The sequence below is a fragment of the Poecile atricapillus genome, chromosome 21 (assembly GCF_030490865.1).
Source record: "Poecile atricapillus isolate bPoeAtr1 chromosome 21, bPoeAtr1.hap1, whole genome shotgun sequence".
Classification (NCBI taxonomy): domain Eukaryota; kingdom Metazoa; phylum Chordata; class Aves; order Passeriformes; family Paridae; genus Poecile; species Poecile atricapillus.
The window spans coordinates 6,043,741-6,064,872 of NC_081269.1; the positions used below are offsets into that span (position 1 = coordinate 6,043,741).

The 21,132-nt window shown below is 49.2% G+C and overlaps 1 protein-coding gene across 1 annotated transcript in view; it reads right to left on the bottom strand.

Moving 5' to 3' along the window:
* Positions 1–21,132, bottom strand: part of LRRC75A (leucine rich repeat containing 75A) — a 56,273-nt gene that overhangs the window by 7,481 nt on the left and 27,660 nt on the right. The window contains exon 3 of the mRNA XM_058854078.1: positions 10,369–10,481. Within this exon, the coding sequence (XP_058710061.1) occupies positions 10,369–10,481 (113 nt within the window). The remainder of the gene's footprint in view (positions 1–10,368; positions 10,482–21,132) is intronic.

Consider the following 21,132-nt stretch of genomic DNA (forward strand, 5'->3'; position numbering starts at 1 on the left):
CCAGGCCCTCGCTGAGGGTTTGAGGTTCACACTTTGCAGAGGTTGTTTGTGTTTCCTATTCCTTGAAATAAGTTGAATTCCATTCATACAATGGGAAAAACCCCAGGATTTTTAGGGGTGGGGAGATGAAGGGAGAGAAGTTTCAACTCTGATCCTCCAGCCGAGTTTTCTCATCAGAAACCAACACAAAGAAATAAAAAATAAAAAAAAAAAAAAAACCAAAAAAAATAAAACTCTCTCCCAACTGCTCTTCCTGCAATTAGGGAGTGATCAGCTGCCAAAATGTGTGCCTGGGGCTTGGCTTTCCCTAAAATGTTTATTTTATTGGAGCACAGATCACATTTGGAAGAGTTTAGGCAGGCTGAGGTCCCCTCTTGCTCTGATGAGAGCCAGAGCACGAGAGGCAGCCGCCAGCCCGGCTCCCAGGGTCCTGCTTGTCCCTCTCCTTCCTTGGGAAGGGATTTTTTCCAGAGCCAGGAGCTGCCATCACCCCCTGTTTTTCCTTTTCTCCCCCCAGTCCTTGGCAGGTCCCTATTCCAAGCCAAATCCTGCCCTTCCCACCAAAATCCCAACAGCTCTGGTGTCCAAAGTGAAGCCCAACACGGATCCTGCCACACTTGGGAAAACTGCAGCTCCTGTCCCTGGAGGGGACAGGGACCCATGGGATGGATCTGTGATGTCCCAGGTGGGGCTGGTGGCCTCCAACCACATCCAGGGAGGTCAGGAAACCCTCCCAGAGCACAGAATATCCCAAAGAACTTCCAGGGATTTGTGCTGGAGGAGCTGCACAGCCGGAGGAAGAGGAGATGGACACAGTGAGGCAGCCAAGAGCCTCTCAGCTGATGTTTGGCTAGTTTTTAATCAGAATTTGCACATCTATCGAGCCAATAAAGCTTTGTTTCGCCTGGTTTTCAACACACAGGTGTTAAATTGGCCAAGCAAACCCTTTTCTTGTGGCCATCCTGCTTCCCTGCAGGGCCCACGGTGCTCCCAGAGGTTGGGATGGGATCCCTGGGATTAGGCAGCCTCGGGATAAGGAGCTCTGAACATGTTGGGCTGCTCCTTCACACCCTCCCTGCCCCGGCGTTGGAAATTCCAACCCTGGGATGCATCTGCTTCACATTAACACCAAATACTGGGTCCCCCTCAGCCCAGCAGAACAGAGGCACCATTGTACCCCCAGCTCCCCTCCCGTGAGGAATAACAGGATAAAACCTGACCCACTGCTGCTTCCCTGCCCCTGCCTTCAAAAGAAATAGGGATTTTTTGGGGTGGCTTTTTCATTTTCTCTTTCCAATGAGAGGATTTCTCAGCCCCTCTCCTCTGTAACTGCAGCAGAGGTTGAAACTGAATTTTTGGCATCCTGTGGGTTGCTTTTCCTGCTGGGCACAGTTTTTGGTGCAGTTATTTCATTTCAAGATCCCCTTCCTTGAGCCCGGGGGCAGCAGAAAGCGGCTGCAAAACCAAACAAAGGGAAAAATCCAGGCAACAGCTTGGGCTGCCCAAAGCAAACTCCCTCTTCCCCAGCTCTCCATTGCTTTTGGCAGGTTATTTCCCTGCTGACGGGGGGATTCCAGCCCCCAGCTCCCCCCAGAGATGAAAACAGAGCAGGGAGCAGAGGTGGAGCTGGCTGCCAAGCGGGTATTACAGAGCAGGAATGTGATCCTCTGCTCTCAGCAGCCAAACACTGCCCAGCTCCTCCATCCCCACAGCTCGCCAAATCCTGCTGGACGAGCAGGAAAACCACAAAAGCCTTCCCTGGATTTTCCCTGGCTGCCTGTTTGGCTTCTCTGCTCCAACACAATACGCAAATATTTTGCTTTTTTCCTCTGCTCTCTGCACCCAGCGGTGGTGAGGGTTTGTGTCACTGAGCTGGCTGCTCAAGGAACGCTGCTGGAAAGATCAGCCCAACAAATCTTCCCGAGTCATTTGTCCATATTATGTCAACACACACTTTTTGTTTTTCCCCTCAAGTCTCCAGCTCATCATCTCTGGGATAACGAGCCCCCTTTGAGGGGGTGACCCAGCAGCTGATGGAAGCAGGGAATGCAGGAAGGACCGGCTCCAGATGGGCATTTCTGCCCGGCCAGGAGCTGCCAAGGGATAATCCTCATTCCCCAGAGCACGGAGAGGAGTGACCTGCAGCACACGAGGATGGATTCATCCCAAAAAAAATACCCCCAGCTCCACAGTCTGGCGCTAAATCCTGGACGAGGGGGGAGTAAAACACCTGGAAGAACATATTGCCACCCTGGGCTGGACAAAAGGAATCAGCCTTGGGGCTGAACGCCTCGTTTGACACTGGGATATGTCAAAACACAGGCTGGAAAAACCAGAATGTGTCCAGGGGCTTTGGACCTTTTCCTGGAGGTGCCAAAAGCCCCTTTTGAGATGCAAAAGAACCTTCTGTGCTTCAGATGCTCCAGAGGGGTTGTTTTTTCCCCACCGCATCTCCCAGGAGCAGAGGGGTGTGTGAGGATGAAGGAGTGGAAGGGTTTGTGTCACCCATGGGGACTCTCAGGGGACAGACAGAAACCCCCGGTGATGATGACACATCCCCCCGCTGTCGCGTTATTTTAAAGCTAATTTAAAGTTATTTCCATGCAAAGAGAGCAGCAGCAGCAGCAGTGGGAGGTGGGAATTGGCCGCCGAGTTAAAGTGATGGATGAGCTCACTTAAACACCTTCATTCACCGCCTGAAAGGGCTGAGGAAATAAAATAAATGTAAGGAGCGCTTAACAAAGCTTCATCATCGAGCTTGATTGTCTTAATTGGGAAATAGAGCCCGGGGTGACAGCCAGGCTGGGCTGGCTGGGGTTAAATGGGCACCGCTGCTGGGAGCGATGCCTTTCCCCCATGGAGCAGCATCCCAGCCCCAAATTGCCCCTCACCACCTAAAAAAAGGAGCCAGCGTCTGTTTGAGACAAGACAAATCATCACAGAGTGTCTGGGCGACTTCCAAGCCGGGGAGATGAATTATTTTCCCAGATGACTCCCTTGTTTAATAACAATTTCTACCGCTTGGTTCCCGGCTCCGCAGCCCGAGCGGTGGGGATGGATTTAAATAATCCCCACCATGTGTCCATGGAAAATCTCATTTCCACTCTGCCCAGAAGCAGAGGAGTAATTATTACCAAAAAAAAAAAAAAACCCAAAATTAAAAACCTCACACTTTTCACCATCAAAGGCCTTTTCTAATTAAGCACCAGACTAAAAAACACATTTAAAGGAGGCACAAGCCCCCAAGTACGAGGAGGTGGGAGGGGAGAGATGTTCCCTCTGAGGGGAGGAAAACCACCACGTTATTCCTCGATCCAGCTGCAGGAGGAGAGAGGACAGAGGAGGATGAGGGTGGCTTGAAATCAAGGTTTTAAATCCCAGGTAGTGCCCTAAAAACCCGAAGTTTATAAGGCTGCAGCAAAAGTGTGATGGAAAAGTCAGTGGGGAGGGGTGTCCTGCTGCTCCAAATCACCTCATCCCAGCCTTGGGTTGCTCCTGCTTTATTTTCCAGCATTTCTGGCTGTCGGGAGCAGCAAAAACAATTTGAGCTTTTGTCAGGGTCAATATTCACCAGTGTGGGGGAGACGGTGCTTTGCAGTTTGGGTCAATTGATTCCAACTCTGGGGCAGCCCAGACAAGGAGCAGGGGAAGGGCTCATTTTACACATTGAACCAGTGGAAAAGCTGAGGTCCCTTCCATGTGCCAGCCCTGTGCCACCAGCCCGGGTGGCATTTCAGTGTCCATCAATTATTGACAGTTCAGCTCCAGCAGCTCGAAATGCAGCTCTTGGTTAATGCCAGCTGGGCAAGGTGTGCCAGGAGCTGCAGCCTCTCCATGGGCAGGGATAACCTCTCCCCCAGCTCAGCTGGAAAAAAACCTCATTTCCACCCCAAACCTGCTGATCTGGTGGCCAAATAGCTCTCAGTGGCAAGGAGTGGTTTCAGCACCTGCTTGTTCAGGTTTTCCAGGTTTTCCAGGAAGCAGATCCCACAGCTCCCACTCCAACAGGCACAAGAAAAATCAGATTTCCCCAGAATATCATCAGCAATAACTCCCTGGAGTTATTTAAAGGATACCTGGAGGCATTTAAAAGATGTGGAGATGTGTTCTTGGCTTAGTGGTGGATTTGATCTCAGAAGGTTTTTCCAGCCTTAATGATCCCACAATGGTGGCAGCTCCTTTAATTGCCACAAGCCACACATTGCAGAATTATTTCTCAACCACAGCACTCCCAAATCTTTACTCCCCTTGATTTGCAGCCTTCCACCTTTCCACCCACACCAGGCATTTCATCTGTTCACATCTTAGCCCCGTTTTCAGCAGCCAAAGGGCTCTGACTCTTCAAATTCAACAAGAAGCATCACAGCATTTTCCTCCCAAGCCTCTGGAGCCTGAACTGTGGTGTCTGATGCCCTGTCCTGAATTCTCTCTGCTTTTGGGCCCTTCAGCATCATCCAGCAGGGAGAACTGGCTGGGAAAGGAATTCCTTGGGTCTGTTTTCAGCCTCTGTTTTGCTGTAACATTGACACAGCTGGGAGCAGCTCAGGACATCCCTGTGCACTCTCAGGTCCATCCCTCCCTGCCTGACATCCTGTCCCCAATCCAGGGATAAAGTGCAAGCCAGGGACACCCTGACACCCTGAATTTATACCCCACTAGCCTGAAAAGAGAATTATTTTACACCAAAGCCTCTTAGTGCTGTGCATTATCGAATTTAAAATTACACAGCTTTCTTTTTATTCTTCTTTTTTTTTTTTTTTGATTCCTCTCATTCAAGACATCCATCTCCAGCTGGATGGAATCCTTCCCTTCTTCCCACTCAACCTGTGCTGGATGATTGCTGCCGTGTTCCTCCTCTCCCCTCCAACATCACACCCCACTCCCACCAGGACAAAACACTTCACCATGGTTTTTGCACAGTCACAAAGCCCTGGGGCTGCCAGAGGGGATGTTTGCACATTAAACAGCGTTTTTGGAGAAGAGATTCATTGGAATTTCTATATAACAAGGAGCTCCAGGGAGCTGCATCCCAGCTTCAGCAGGTTGGGATTTTCCCTCTTTTCTGGGAAGCAGCTTGAGCACATTTAACCTCAGCTTTGACCTGTCCACCCCACTCAAACCCATCTGCTGGGGTTCCACAAAAAATCCCAAATCCCAGCCAGGCACATGCAAAGGAGCAGCCCCAAATGTTGCTCCCGTTCAGATATTTGGGAAATGGATTTTCCACAAAGCCAAGGAGCAGTTTGGAAGTCACCCCGTGCATCAGAGGCCACAAACACAGCAGGGACTGTGCTTGCAGCCAGGCATGTGCCAGAGGGAATCAACTCAAGGGGCAGCAGCCCAGAGCAGCACTGGGAACAGAGCGACTGACAGGGCAAATCAGGGTTTGTTCCCAGCCCAGCCATAAGAGAAAGAGAAAAGTCACATCTTGAGTAGCTATAAAAAATCCAGAGAGTCCCAGACTGGCAGATGGAGGAAATGCCCCATGGCCATGGAGGAGAGTGAGGTGAGGAGGAGAGAGGTGGTGAAAAGGGCATTCCTGGGATAAAATTACATCCAAATATTTCTCCCAGCTCCTTATTGGTACCTCAAAAAGTTCTTCTTTTTCCTTTTTGTGTGCCCTGAACCCCATCAAAGCTCCTCATTTGCTGTGTGGAGAAGAGCCAAATCCCACAGCCCTGCTGGGACCAGCCTCCTCCTGCTCTTCAGCACCACAAATTCCCAAACATTCCTGTCAAAGCACAGAAAATATTCCAAATTTCTTAAGCTGGCTGAGCCCTGTGTGGACCCCATCAAACCAAAGGTGTCTCCCAAAGGTTTTCTACTCTCTGTCCCAAAAATCTTAGCTCCTTTCTGTGTCACTCCAGGCCTTCCCATCACATTTATTAGAGAGGATTGCTCAGTGCCTGTGGTTAACCCTTCCCATTCCCAGCTATCCAAAGGGATTTCCCTTTGCACCAAAGAGCTCTGCTGCCTGGGGACTTCCTCCAGCACAGCCAAGCTGGTGACAAGGGACAGCCACACATCAGACACTTTGCAAAATGTTTTTGATGGCCATTCAGTATTTCCAGAGAAAAGCCTCATCCACCTTGGCCAGGCTGGGATTCAAATGCTGAATTTCAGGAGTAAACAGAGATTAAATCTGAATTTCCAGCCTTCAATTACAAAAGGAGGGTAGGACATGCTCAGAGGTGGCCCCACAGAGGGGGAACAGCTCTTTTAACAACCACCAGGCACGGGCAGACAGGAGCTGGAATTTAGTGCCCATCCTGGGAATGAACTGAGCCACCAAACCAGGGACTGATCTCCTGAGGATTGATGGACTCAGTGACCACACAGGGGACAGCACTCGGCCGTGGTGATGTGACCCAGCAAAGCTCAGCCTGGCCAGGAGCAGCTCTGACCCTCAGCCACCTCCTCCTGAGGGGTGCAGGACCCACCTCTAAGCCAGGGCTGAGCATCCCACTGCTTCCCAACCCCACTTCCCAACCTGGAAAAGCACCGGGAGCCAGAGCTTTGCTTTTCTCCACACCCAGAGCCTCAGGGACGCTGGAAAAGAGCAGGGAGGTTTGGAAATCGCCTGCTTTTCACTTCAAAAGGTGGAAAACGACACCGCCACCCCAAATCACTGAGTTCTGAACATTCATAGCATCCTCTGTCCTCTCTGCTCCCTGGGACAGCCGTGGAATGTCCATGGAATTACATCCCATGGACACAGGGAGAAGGGATCACCCCCACACACTTCCCAAAGACTCCAGCTCCCACATTCCCTGTTCCTGCAGCAGCTCCAATACACACACACACACACACACACACACACAGAAAAGGGATTTTAATCTGAGACCCTGCACAATCCTGCTCCAGCCTCCTCCCACTGCCTGGATTTGTGCTGGAAGCTCTGAAGGGACCATTTGTTGCAGGAGCTCCAACTTCTCTCGCTCGCCCACCAGCTGCCACAGCAGAGGAGGATTTCCAGCCACAAACATTCCCTTTCTGTTTTCCAAAGGGCTTCTCCCACCATGAAAACTCATTTTTAAATGATTTTTTCCTTTGTAAAGCAATGCAAGCAGGCACTGCCAACATGAAAGCACAGCATTCCTGCAGGACAGAAATGTTTTGTGCCCCAAATGAAATCAGGAGTGGGATGCTAAAAGATCATTCCTGCATTCAAAATAAGGCTGCTCAACCTCTGTAAATTTATCACTAGATCCAAACACCTTCTGTTCTAACAGCTCTCTGCACCTGGATGCCAAATGCCATGGAGAACATCCAACCCTCAGGTAACCAGGGATTCAATCTGCCACAGCCTCACAGAGCCTCCACACTTCCAAAAGCTGTCCCACATTACTAATTTTCCTGCTATTTTCAAGGTGATTTCTAATGATTTCAGAGGATGAAAGGAGTTCAGGCCGAGTCTCAGGTGTCACCAGCAGAAAGGACAAGTGGCAAAGACAAGAGTGGGCTGGAGCTAAGGAAAACCACCTGGAAAACCCAGGAGAAGCGAGAAAAGGATCAGATCCTGGCTCTTTCCAGGTGCCAGCACTGGGGGATTTGCAGGAGTGAGGTCTGGGAGCTGTGAAACAAAAATTTGGGTTAGGAAGTGCAGAAAGTGCCATGTTGGCTCAGCCTGGTGAGGACACTCCCAGTATCAGGCTCAGGCCTCATTTTGGGGGTTTCTCTGCTTATTGCAGAGAAGCAGCAGAGATAAAAAACCCCACAAATTTAGGTCCAGATTGACCCCATTTAATTCTATTTAAAGTGAGCTGCTTCACTCTAAATTCTCCCCCTGTTTTGTGCAGGGGCATTAAAGGAATTGTGTGCAGAATAAAAAAAAAGGGCCTATCTGATGTAAATTTGGAGTTACAACGTGAATATTTGATATTCCTTCAGCTGGTACCCACTGCCCCATCATCCTCCCTGCTGCATTCCTGGCTCATTGCTACCACAACCGGGAAAGGACCGGGATATCCCCACGGGATGGTTTCCCCTGGGAAACACCTCCTCCCTCCCAGCCCCTGCTCCACAGCAATTGCGGGAGGTTTGATTCCCGGTTTTTTGGCCTTTGTGATGCTGACGGCGAGCGCTTGGCAGCAGCAGGAGCAGGGAGATTCCAGGAGCAGGGAGATTCCAGGAGCAGGGAGATTCCAGGAGCTAATTCCACACTCGCTGGTCCAACCGTGGGATGGAATCGTGTCCCCAGGCAGAGCCAGGCGCAGGGAAATGACTTTAGCAGGCTGGCTTCATCCTGCTGCTGTTGGCTTTCCCTGATTCTCATCGCTGGATGTTTAATGTATTCCGAGGGAGGCGCGGAGACAGCGAGGGAGAGCCAGACAGATTTATAATGTGCCAAAAAAATAAGGTCATTTGGCAGAGGTTTGGGTGCTGCGGTGCCAGGGCTGGGAATGTCTGCCTGGATTTAGGGAGCAGACCCAGCCTGGGAGGAGTTGGGATTGGGAAGCACAGCCTCCCCCTCTGCCTGGCCAAAAAATCAGCTCCATCCTCTTCCTCCTCCTCCCTCTCACCTGCAATCGGCACGGTGGCCGTGGGATGAAGGAAAGGGATTTTCCCTGCAACACACACAGAGAAAAGGGTGGATCTGTGATGTTGGGGAGCTCCTGCAACAGCTGGCATTGCCAGAGCCAGGGCAATGCCAGCACCTGGGAATGGGAGCCCATGGTTCCCTTGGGAGCAGCACAGGGCACTTGGAAACCCCAGCCCAGAGCAGGATGCTGTCCATAAAATCTCTATTTCATGTCATTTAGACCTTCCAGCAAAGGGTTCAACTCACAGCCACCTCCTAAAAGAGCATCTCAACCAGAAATCCAGGAAAATCCCACTCTCCAAAGCCTGGCTGGGGCAGAACCAGCAGCCAGAGTCCCACCCTGAGGTCACTTCCATGTGGTCAGGGCTCGCTGACAGCCAAAACCTCATCCCAAAACCTCATCCCTGCTCCCAAAGCCCTGGAAAACCTCAGCTATTTCCCGGCTGCTCCAGGGAAAGGCTGCAGACAAAGCCTTGCAAATCTCGGGCACGGGGCTGTGCTCACACCGCTGCTCATCCCGGGCTGGGGGTTAAGGACAGAGACAGAGGGGCACAAAGCAGGGCTCGAAATGTGTTCATTTCCAAGGATTTCGTGTGGTTTTGGGGCTCTAAAGAGCTCGGCGATGCAGCATCAGTGTGACTTGAACAATGCCCTGATGGGGTGCTAAGGGGTGAGCATTTCCTATTCTAATTAAGAGGAAACCCGGCGGTAATGAGCTGCTGGGTCATTAGAGCTGCGTGTGCCTCGGGGCACAGCCCGGGAGTTCCAACACTCCCCACTTTCTGCTGCTTTACTGGAAACTGAAAATTTTACCCATCAACACACCTTAAAAGCCACCAAAAATGCGGGTAACACTGCTAATGAAGTGCATTTCTCCGCGTTTTGGTCTCTAAGGACAGCACTTTGTAAGGATGATGAGCCAGATCCCTGGGGGATGTGCTCCTAATCCTATCTGGATGCTCAATCCTTCATTTCCTTGTGTCTTCTTTTCCTCCTGCGGCCGCGTTCCTCCCCTCTCCTTACCTATCCCAGTTTTTTCCATTGGATTAATTCCCACTACAGCTCCATTACCACCAAAACTCTCCTGGGACCACGAGCCAGCACCTGGATACAAATCCTGACTCTCCCAGATTGCGGCTTTGTTTCTATTTCTCGCTTCCTTAAGCAAAAATAATAAATATATAATGCCCAACATCAGGAAAACAAGCAGCCCTTTCTATTCCCATCAGCCTCATCCACAGGTTTCTCAGCTCTGTGGATCCAGGATGGCACCAGATGGGAATGAGGGTGAGCAGGGGATTTGGGTTATTTTTTCCCTGTTTTTAACAACAAAATTCCTTCTGTGTAAGCTGCAAGCCACGTTGTGCACGGTGCCCGTACATTAATTACCAGCTAATTAGGAGCTCTTGGTGCAGTTTGGGAGACAAAGGATGTTTGGAGGATGGATGGCTCAGGCTTTCCAGACCATTCCTCCTCCCCAGGCACTGAAGTGCTGCTCTCCTCTGCAACAGGGAAAGGAAGATGGAAATAGAGGAAAACACCTCTGGGGGAGCACGAAGGAACCAGAAATGGGGGAAATGCTGGTGAGATTGGAGAGGAAGGATGCCTCTGGAGGTTGTGACAAGCTGGGGCAGCCCAGCTCCCTTGCAGCTCCGACCCCTCCATCCCGGTGGATTTGTTCCTCCTGTCGCTGCAGGGAGCAGCAGGCAGCTCCCACATTTACCAAAACCATCATGGAAAACCTCAATTCCCACCGTCCCCAGCCCCGTGGTGGCCCTGAGGGGTGGCAAGGCCAGCTTGGGGACAGTGACCCAGCAGGGACTCACCAGGACTGCGGCTTCCTCTTCATGATGCCCTGGCGTCTCCACTGCGAGTGGGGGCTCAGGTGGTAAGTGAGCTGCCTGCAGAGCTTCTCCATGGCTCCCAGGGAGTCCCCTTCCTGCAAAAACATGGGAAGGACACCGGCTGAGGGCTCTGCAGAGATGCCATCACACCCACAGGATGCTGCAAGCCTTAAGGGACCACTCTCAAAACTGCCTGGAAAGGGGGAAAAACCTCTCTGATTGCTAAGACTCTGCAGGACTATTATTATTATTATTATTATTATTATTATTATTATTACTACTACTATTTTGTTGCTATTATTGTTACTATATTATTATTATTCCACCGTTACCATTTGACACCATGCAACAGCTTCCAGCAGTAAAATTTGGCAGAGATTGATCAAATTTGGTTAAATTACCCATTCATTACCACCAAAAACTGCTTCCCAGAGGCTTTGTGAGCTGATGGAGTCTTGGGAAGACTCCAACAACATTTAATTGTTAGGGAAAATAAAAACACAAAGAAGCGCAGCATCTTCTCGATTTTGACTCAAATTTCCCCCCCCAAGGGATACTGGCTTGGAAAACTTGAACTCTGAAAGTTTCTAAGGATTTGAGTCTAGAAATTTTGGGTCTTCAAAATAAAATAAAATCCAATCCTCAGTATCCAGACTGCTCAATCCTGTTTCAGGATTTTCATACACATAATTTAAACCACCCACCCTGCAGTGCCTCTCTTGCTCTCTGAAAGGTCACAGGCAGAGATGAACCTGACTGAAAGATCAATAATGATAAAAAAGATCCAAGATGTGACAATTTGGCTGCCTGGTTTACACTGCTGCATCATTAGGGAAGAGTTAGGAATTAAAGAAGAAACCCTACAATAAACAGTCGGCCTGGGCTGTTCAGCCACAGGCATGGCTCAGGATTTTCTGGGAAAATCCAGGCAGGAATGCTGAGGAAGGTGCTGCATCTCTTCTTCCTGGACAGCCAATTATTGCTGCCTTCACATCCTCCCTCAGAGCTCAGGTTTTGCAGCCTAATTTATGAAATTTATGCAATTTATTCCCCCCCTCACCTCCGCATCAGCGGAGCAGGACTGGCCTTATAAAGACATCATAAATATTGAATTACCAGGGAGCAACTGGGATTTTGACAAATCACTTGGGGGTGTACAGGGAAACAATTACAGCAGGTTTTCCCAGGGTAAAAAAAAAAACCCAACAAACCACAGACAACCACAAACCCAGGACATCTCTGCAGGTGGCTGGGGCAGAAATATCAGTCAGGATTCGTAGGTTTTGGTTCCAATCTAAGGACGAAGCCTTGACATAAATTGGGGAGGGTTTATTCCCAGACATATCCATGTACCCACACGGTGATTCCCACTAATCACAACTGATTTTCCAGCTGATTTTTCCCTCATAATTCCCTCATAACTCCAGATTCAGGGATCCCATAAGGACACGGGGTATGGAAAACCCCGGGAACCAGGCACCACTTCCCACCTGAGCCTCTGGTTCCCAGGAAATCTGGGTTTATAGGAGCACATTTATGTTGAAATTTTCAACACTATTCACCACCACGCTGAACTCAAAATCAGGGTTTTAATCCCACAATTTTCATTCCTCAGGCATTCCCACAGCTCCTCTCCCTGTGGCAAGAACCAGCCCCGGGCCTGGATGAGCCCTGAGAGGTTCAGCCTGTGGAATTAACACTGAGAAAATTAAGAAAGACAAGATTTTACCTCACATTTCCCACTGGAAATCCTGGAAAAGGAGGCAATTTCTTAATCAGAGCCTCAGAACATTTTGGGAAGGCAACACTGCCAGCAACACCTTCCTGCCTGTGGAAGCACCAGCCCCAACGTGAGAAGAAAACACCACGGATTTTAACACCTCCCTATATATATATTTTTTTTAAGCTGCCAGGTGCCAGCAGCTTTCATTTCATCGGCTTTTTTATTTTTAAGCACTGCAGCAGCCCCTGAAATAGCAGAGTCCACCCTCAGGGATGAGTGGGGGTTTCCAGCTCCGAGCCTTCCCTGCAAAAACTGGTGGTGAAAAGGAAACAAAGTGCTAAAATCGTGAGGGGGAAGGACACGGTGCTGGCATTTTGTGCTGCAAATTGCCTCCAAAATAACCCTGGAGGAGACAATTCAAGCTGTCTCCAGCCTTATCCCAGCTGAACTGTTGGGGAAGTGAAATGATTCACGACCAGAACGTGGAGAAGAAGCTGAGAAAGTGAAAAAGAAAACAATTCTTTTGCTGGTTCAGATGTGCCATGGCCATCTTGCCTCCCCAATGAGAGGGGGTTTTTTCCCCTCAGGCAGCTCCCAGACCTCCAGATGGCTGTGGGGAGGCTCAGGCCTAAACTTCCCATCAAAGCAATTCCTGGGGAATTCAGCCCAAAGGAGCTCAGCCCATCCATGGTGCAGCCTCTGAGGGCTCCGAGGAAAGAGGAGGAGCAGGACAAGGAAGATTTTAATCCTTTCCCCACATCAGCAGCCACATCCAGCTCATCCTTCCGTGGCCATCCTGACCCTTTCAGCCCTTTTCCCTCACAAACTCAACCCCCAAGCCCTGCAGATCCTGGGATACTTCTATTTCAGGGAGCTTTATATAAGATTTAGAGCACATGATTCCTGTATCAATACATCAACCCTGCAGATTAGCACTGGGATAAATAAAATTCCCATTTCATCCCACAGGATGGGATTCTTCCTTCTGCACATCCTATTCCCATGGATGAGACACAAACTCTGTGCTTCAGGAACCCCCATTTGTTTGGTTTTTACCCAAACCTCTTCAATTCCTCCCCAGAGCAGGCCCAAAACTCGCGTGCAGGAGAAGGGACTTTGCTGGTGCTGTGCCAAGGGCTCCAAACAAAAGCTTTTCCCTGTTCCTGATCCAAGTCTATCAGGAAATAATTGGAGCTGACACACACCCTGGTGGGACTGAGCCCAAGAGCTTGTTTGGAAAGGGAATCAGCTTGAAAATCAGCTTAAAAATCAGCTTAAAAACCAGCCCAGCTCGTGCTGGCAAGGTTTGAACCTCGCTGGGGAACGGGGAGAGTGGATTAGCCCAGAGGAGGGATGATGCCAAATATTCCTGTGGGATGCTCCCTCTGCCTTGGGATAACATCCCTGCTCCCCACCCAGCCCTCTGCCCTGCACCATCAGCACTCTCAGGAATGATGGAAAAAAGCCACAAACCCCTCTGGGCAGATCTTGCTGCTTCCAGGGGTGAGCTGCTTCCCACAGCATCAAAATCTACACCAAAAACTCTCCATCAGCCTGCATCACTCATGGAAGGTCAATATAAAGCTGATTTTTCTGTGGTCAGAGAGCAGGGAAACCTCCACCTGCCAAGCCTGAATCCCACAGTGCTGGGCTTTGGGAAACCCTGAGTGCCCTTTCCATGGAAAGGACAACAACCAAACACAAAAATTGCATTTTCTCACCACCAGAGCCCGGTCCCAGCAGCAGATGCTCCTGAAATAACACACAGGAAAGGCATCACACAAGATGTGGCCCCTCTAACATCACGCAGGGGCTGGGAATGTGCGGTTTTTTATCTGTTTTTCAAACTCTGGGAGGAAAACTGCATTGCAGGGCTGGGCAGATGGGACAGACCACACACACACACATGGAGTCCAGCCTTCCCAGCTGATGCTGCTGACAGGAAAAAGGCTGGGATGTGCCCTTTTTCTGAGCACTGAGCTCCCAACCAGCCAAAAAATGCTGGTGAGGAGCCATCAGCTGAGCTCCTACAGATCCATCAGCCACACATTATATTATATTACATAGTATATAACATATTTTATATATAATATATATTATATATAACATATATTAATAAAAAATAAATATATTAATATATAAATAAATAATAATATAAATAACCCTGGAGTCACTGCCTGCCCTCTCTGCATCACCACATGGGCAAGATTTGGGTCCCCAGACTGGATTTCGGGGCTGCTGCGAAAGGAGAGAGCTCGGAGGAGGACGACACAAAGCCTGGTGATAAAGATGTTACAAGAAATTAATTTGTTTTCATTAAAAAACATTCTGCTCCTCCAGCAGCAGAATCCCTGGGGATGGGCAGAGCCCTGGGGGACTGCACCGGGGCCAAGCACCGTGGAAAAGAGGCCAACATTAATGATTAAAGAGCTCGGGTGAAGAATTCCTGCTGCAGCACAGCAGGGGAGCGACCCAAATTAGAACAATTAGCCATTGTCTGGGGACTGCGAGGAAGCAACAGGATTTCTTTATTTTTTCTTTTCTTTCTTTCTTTCTTTCTTTTTTTTTTTTTTTTTGGCTTTATTACACAGCTCCCACATTTCTGTCACTCACAATCAATTTTTTATTATTTTTTTTTTAAAGTGCTGTCCTGCAAACCTTAACACAAGAGAACTCCCTGACCTTCCCGAATCTCTTTAAAATATTAAGCTCGTTTTTTTCCTCCTTTTGTGATTCTTTTGGAAGACTTTTCACACTTGCCACATCCCTTTCTGGATGCTGCAGGATTTGCAGCTGTGAGGCAGGAGAAGCTCTGTCCAGGCACAGGCCACGCTTATCCTGGGAACACCATTCCCTGCACAGGAAATATTTGGTGTGGAGATCCCTCAGCCAAGATTTTGGCTTTCCACACAGTTCAGCAGACAATGAACCTACGACATGACCTATTTCACACCTGAAAAATAAAGAGAATGAGAGATTTCCTTCCAAATCCTCCTCCTTGTTTTTCTTTTTTTTTGTCTTGGATGAACAGCTAGGACAATAGGATAATAGTCTGGATTATTAAGCAAAAAACCTCAAACTGTTGAAAGACAAAATCCTCCATGTTCACAATGATAAATGGAATTATTATCCAGTTAAACAAAGGCATAAAACAGTGAGACATGCCCTGGGAAGCCCCAGGGGAGAAAATCCTCAATGGCTTTAATGTGTATCCAATCAGTTATCCCAAATTAGCAGGAGGCAAAGGGAGCAAATCTCCAGGGACTCCAGCTGGGGTAGGGACAGACCTTGGGGTTTGGAAAGGATGACACTAAAAAGGAAGAGGAAATGAGAAAATGGCCCCAGGAGTGAGGAATTCACACCCTGTGAGATCCCTAAAGTGGGAATGGAGACCCCAAACACTGCAGGGACCCCCTGATCTCAGGGAATCAGGGGGTGAAAGCCGTGTCCACCCAGTGCCCAGAGGATCAGCCCCACAAACCCAGGACACAGCTCTGCCCACCCCAAACCTGCAGCTGCGGCCCCAAAACGGCTTTTGCTGCTCCCCCCAGCGTTTAATGGGATCCAAATTTATGACTCTTCCTTTTTGATGTTGTCAAGAGGGGCTGAAGTCATCTAATGATTTTCTGCTTTGCTTTTTCCCTTCCCTTTCTTCTTCTTTTTGTCCCTCCCCCCTCTGCTTTCAGAGCGTGGGGCTGAGCTCAGCCTATTGTTGCTTGCAGACATCTGTGCTGCAGCCAGTCCCAGATTCTCCTTTGGAAGTCCTAATGGAGTTTTCTCCAGCAAATCCTGTGAGACCAGGAGGTAGGAGAAGATTTAAATCCACCACTCCCCCAAAACATCTCAAGAGCCAGGAGGTGAACACAGGGATTGGTGACTGTTCCTACCTACAACCCCATCCAGGTGTGCAGGGAAGGATCCACCTCAAATCCCAAATCCCAAATCCCAAATCCCAAATCCCCCCTCCTGCACGGCCGAGTTCCTTGGGCAAGGCATGAAAAATCCCCCTGGAAGAGCTCTCCAGGGAGGTGTCCTTAAAATATCACCACGAGGGTGTTGCAATTCCCCTTCCCTCATTTCAGGCTCCTCTGGGAAGAGGATCTGGAGTGTGGAGGATGAGGGATGATGCCCAAAGGGAAGCAGATGTTGGCATAGTAGAGTGATAGATCCTCAAAATAAATTCCCAATAAAGTGACAACGTGCCTTTAGAGCTGATCAGTTTGACCCACCCCATAGCACAGAGAAGAAAATCCTTTTGAAAATAAATCCTGTCAGGGTTAATTCAAATTAGAGGAGGAACTAAAGCAATTTAATAAAGACCATTTTAATAAGAATGAGGGGGGATTTTTTGGTCATATTTTGCAGTGATCACTTTGGTGCCACTGGGCTTACACACAGTCAGAGCCCAGCATCAAATCAGATCCTACATCACCAATTTTGGGGGGATTTTCATCTCAAACTACCCCAAATATTAAGAAATCCTGGTGGTTTGTGGGAAATCCTGCTGAGAGAATGTTAAAAGATGCACAGAAACAAAAATGAAAGACATAAAAGCTGCACAGAAACAATGCAAACCCAGCAAACAGCTCCAGATGCTGTTTGGATAAGGAATGCTGTTCATAGTGGAAACCTCACTCTGTTCCTTCTGGTTTGCTTGGATAGAGGTTTTACCACCAAAAATTCCCTCTTAAAAAAGGTAAAAGAGGAAAAAGAGGTAAAATCTGAAGTAGCATAAATAAAAACCAAAGAAAAGGGGCTTATTTTTTTTTTTAAGGAGGAGAACCAATCTTCTATCAAGCAAAAATTAGACTTTGACAAAACCTAATTAGAAACCCCACAGAATTTCCCATCCAGCAGCAACTTGTTTGCAGAGGAAGGAGCATCTTGGAGATGCTGATCAGAAAACCCAACCCATCACTTGGCAAACCCCAAACTCAGCTACAAAACCATCCAGGGAATTCCAAACCCAGGTCTGCAGATAAGGACTGTACAACAAACTGAAAATGCTTTTAGGTAAGAATAATTAAATGAATAATTAATAAAGGTTGTGGCTGTAATTAGCTGCAAAGCAGGGTGAGAATACAGACCTTGAGCAGCACTTCTGGCCCTTCAGCACCTTTTTGGAGCAGCCTGACACTCTGGCAGCTGAAGGTGTCCTGGAGCAGATGGCAGGGGCTCCGTGCCAGGGCAAAATTAACATTTTGTGGAGTCCTGCTTGACAGCAGCATAAAACTCAATGAGGGGGAAAGGCAGCAACTGGTGCAAAATGGGAGTGGGCTCCACTTGTGGGCAGGAGGGCCTGCAGGGACAACCAGGCTGTCACCTGAAGGGACCTGCCTGGCCCATCTCCAGAAGGTCACATTCACCCCTTGGCTTTCCTCAAATTAACCCAACACTGAGCATGGCACTTGTTTCAACTTCATGATTCAAAAAAAAAACCCAAAATCCTCTGATTCCAGGCAAATCTTCCAAAGCTGGACACCCCAGATAAGTGGGATTGTCACAGCTCCCCACCATGTCCTGGCTGCAGAGATGGGGTGGGTGGTCACCTCCCCCTGGGCACCAGCCAGGTTCAGTCTTTGACTCTCAGGAGAGGATTTGTTCCTGTTCAACTCTTAAAAATCCCAGCTTTGCCACCACAAACCCATGGGCACCCCAGCAGCACCGAGTGCTCATTTAGGATAGCCACAGAGCACCAAGGATGCAGCAATTAACCCCTGAATTAGCCCAAATTAGGAGCTGATGAAGCTGCAGCAGTGGCAGAACCCTGAAAAGTAAAATCTGTGGGAACAAAGGGAAGGAATGGAACCCAATTTTGCACATTTTCCCCCCAATCTGCTTTGCTGAAAGGCCAAAGTGCAAAGCTTCAGGCTCAGTGTTGACACACCAAAATGAAAAGCAATGTACAATAGGGCTTATCAAGAGAGGCAGAAGTAGGAGATGAACGGGATTGCAGCAGCTCAGGAAGTCGTTCCAGAGGATCCTGGAGTAATACTGCACTTGGACTTCAGAGAAGCAATTAGAGAAGGCAATAAAATCCGATGTGATAGATGGCCCTGAGGGGAACATGGAAGATAAAGGGAAATTGAAAAAAAATAAAATAAAATCAAGAATATGAAATTCTTCCGTGAGAGCTGCTGGGGGGTACCCAGCTCAGCTCCCATGGAGAAGGAGGAATGGGAGCAGAGTGGGGAATGGCAGGGAGGTGTGTGCTGTGTTTCCTGGTGCTGTGAGGCCTTCAAAACCAGCCTGAGGTGTGGGGAGGAGGCCTTGGAGCATCCCCACTCCTGATAAATTGGACCCACTTGAGTGCTACAAACAAAGCCATTTGGGAAGGCCACTTTGATGCCACTGGAAAGGCCACTGGAGCAGCATTTTAATGCTAAATCCATCTGTATCCTACTGCTGGAGCTGCCATGAAACAAAGGGAGCAGCCAAAAATCCAGGAGGGATTGCTCTGGATTTCCTCTTTACTCTGGAAATATCCCAGCAAACAACAGGTTAATTATTGCAGCTTGTGCACAACAGCCAAGAGAAAAACAGATGAGGTTTTTTTTGCTGCTGCTGGAATCAGGGTGCTCAGGGGATGATGGCACTCGATGGCACTGCCTTCCCCGTCAACACACACAGGGAGGATGAATTCCAGAGGAAAATTGGCATTTCTCAGGGAAAATCCCCCTTGGAGCCGCAGCACACACCACTCACCCTCCTCTGTCCCCCCTCTGCTCTCAGGGTGAAACCAGACGTGGATTATTGGGTTATTTATGTCCCACATTCAGGACATCACGGAGAGACTTTCCCAGCCTGGATCAGCTGCTCCACATGGGATCCCACGGGAAGCAGAGCCCAGCCCAGCCCCTCGTCGCTGCAGGAGTGTCCCTGGGATATTTCTGTCATTCCCTGGGCGTTCTCAGCCCTGGGAGCCGGTGGAGGGGCAGCAGGACCCCCCTGACATCCAGTCCCTGTTATTCCCTGCAGATGTGAATCCCAGGGAAAGGGCACAGCGCTCATCTCCAGCTCATTACCCACCGTGGGGCCCTCACAGGCACAGCAGAATTGGGGATTTTTGCAATTTTTTTAAGGGAAAAAGAGGTGAGGAAGCAGCAGTCGGGTGTGTCCAATCTCTCCCAACAACAGCTCAGGGATGCAGCGAGGCTGGAGGGAGTGTGGCCCTTTCCAAGTGCTCCAAGCAGATGTGGAACTATGGATGCAGACACAGGAGATGTGCTGGGGATTTCCTGGGAGGATGGATGGCAAGGAGGAAAAGGAAAGTGACAGAGAAATCGGGAGGATTTAGAAAATTACCCAACGACTGCAAAACTCTTTGAAGATGGGAAGGGTGGGATAAAGCTCTTACCCAAATCCCCAAACACTCCAAACTGGGAGCTAATCACTTCCTGGATTTTGGCCAGGAATCCCAGTCCCTGCCATCGAGGAAGAGCAATCACTGGAAAGCCTCCTGGCACCTTCCCTATTTATAAAAACTCAGCTCTTTGCTTTTATTTCTTTCTTTATTTTTTCCTTTTTTTAGATAGAGACAGAGTGGGTGACTCCCCTCTGGAAGGAGCTGTCCCCTGGTGCTTCCCAGGGAAAGGAGGGCATGTTCTGCTTGTGGACAGAACCAAGAGGGGGTTCAGAAGACCCCCAGGGTCCAGAGCCACCCCAAATCTGGGGGAAAGCACCTCTGCTCTGTGCCACAGCCAAACCAAGGGATGCAGAGCTGTCCCAGCAAGGTGACCGTGCTGGGAGCAGCCAAGGCAAGCTTGGAGCTCAGCAGCAAAGGGACAAACTTCTCCTTGCTCCAAGAGATAGCCTGGCAAAGCAGCTGTGATGCTGCAGACAGGCTGAATGCCAGGAACTCTTCAAATTCCAGGATTAGCCCTAGAAACGGGAGTGCTTCCAAGCTCCAGAGGTGTTTTGAGTGCACAGCTCTTCCCAAATGCAGGCATTGCTTCTCCCCGCTGTGAAATGCTGATGGGGAGCTTTACTCCTCATTCAGGGCTGGAGGGAGCAGCAAGGACAGGGCTGCTGAAAGTCCCAGGGGTTTATCCTCAGTGCTTTCAGCTCATCCTGCAAAGTCCAGCACCTCTGAACCCCCGTGCAAAGCCTGACTGTGGTACTCAGCAAAGAAGCTGAAATTTGGGGGATTTTTGGGTTTTTCTTCAAGCCCATGGCATGAGGCAAAGGCAGGATTGGGGGTAGAGCCTCCAGACGTGGCACCAGCTCCATCCCTTCCCCAGATGCCGCAGGAGAGCAGCAGAATCCAAAGGTGCCCTGGGCACTGCCAGCCTTCAGGGGCCAGGGTTGAAACACGGGTTGATTGTAGCCCCAAAACTGCTCAGATTGGGTCATAATATTTATTCCAAGTCCTCTCAGCCCCCTGGGCAGGGGGTGAGCAGCCTTTGCTGCCTGAACCAGTTCAGATGTGGCCACAATCAATTCCTCACCCCTCAGCAGAAGTTTATTAACAGAGAGGAAAACCCTCCTTACGAAAGTCCTCAAAGTTTCCATACTGAACCACTCATTTCTGCCAACCCACATTTCCAGCAGAACATTTTCCTGCTTGGTATTCCCACAGCTCTGAGTTGGGCTAGAAATAGATCTCAAAACCCCCAGCCAAGTGCCAGCTCTCCCCTCCAGCCATCCCCCAGGCCAGGTCCCCACCACGATCTTCTCAGGTGAATAAATCACCCTCCTGCCAGGAGCAGGGAATCAATCTCCTCCCTTCCTTTGAGGGAAATGATATTCTGATTAAAACCCAAGTGAGCTGAACTCAAATGCCAATTACCAGCAGAAAACATCAATAAAATGTGTTGTTACTGTTTAATGAGGTGGCTGGTTCTTCATCTGTCCCTTCCCTTGGGGACACTTGGGGAGGCTGTGGGTGAAGAGGTTCTGAGGAAAGACTGAAAGCTAAACTGGGGAACTCCAGCCTCACCCACAGGTAACTGAAATATCTTTTCCAGCTCCTGGATAATTTTTTAAGCTTCTTTTTTAATAATTTAATCTTCCAACCCATCTGA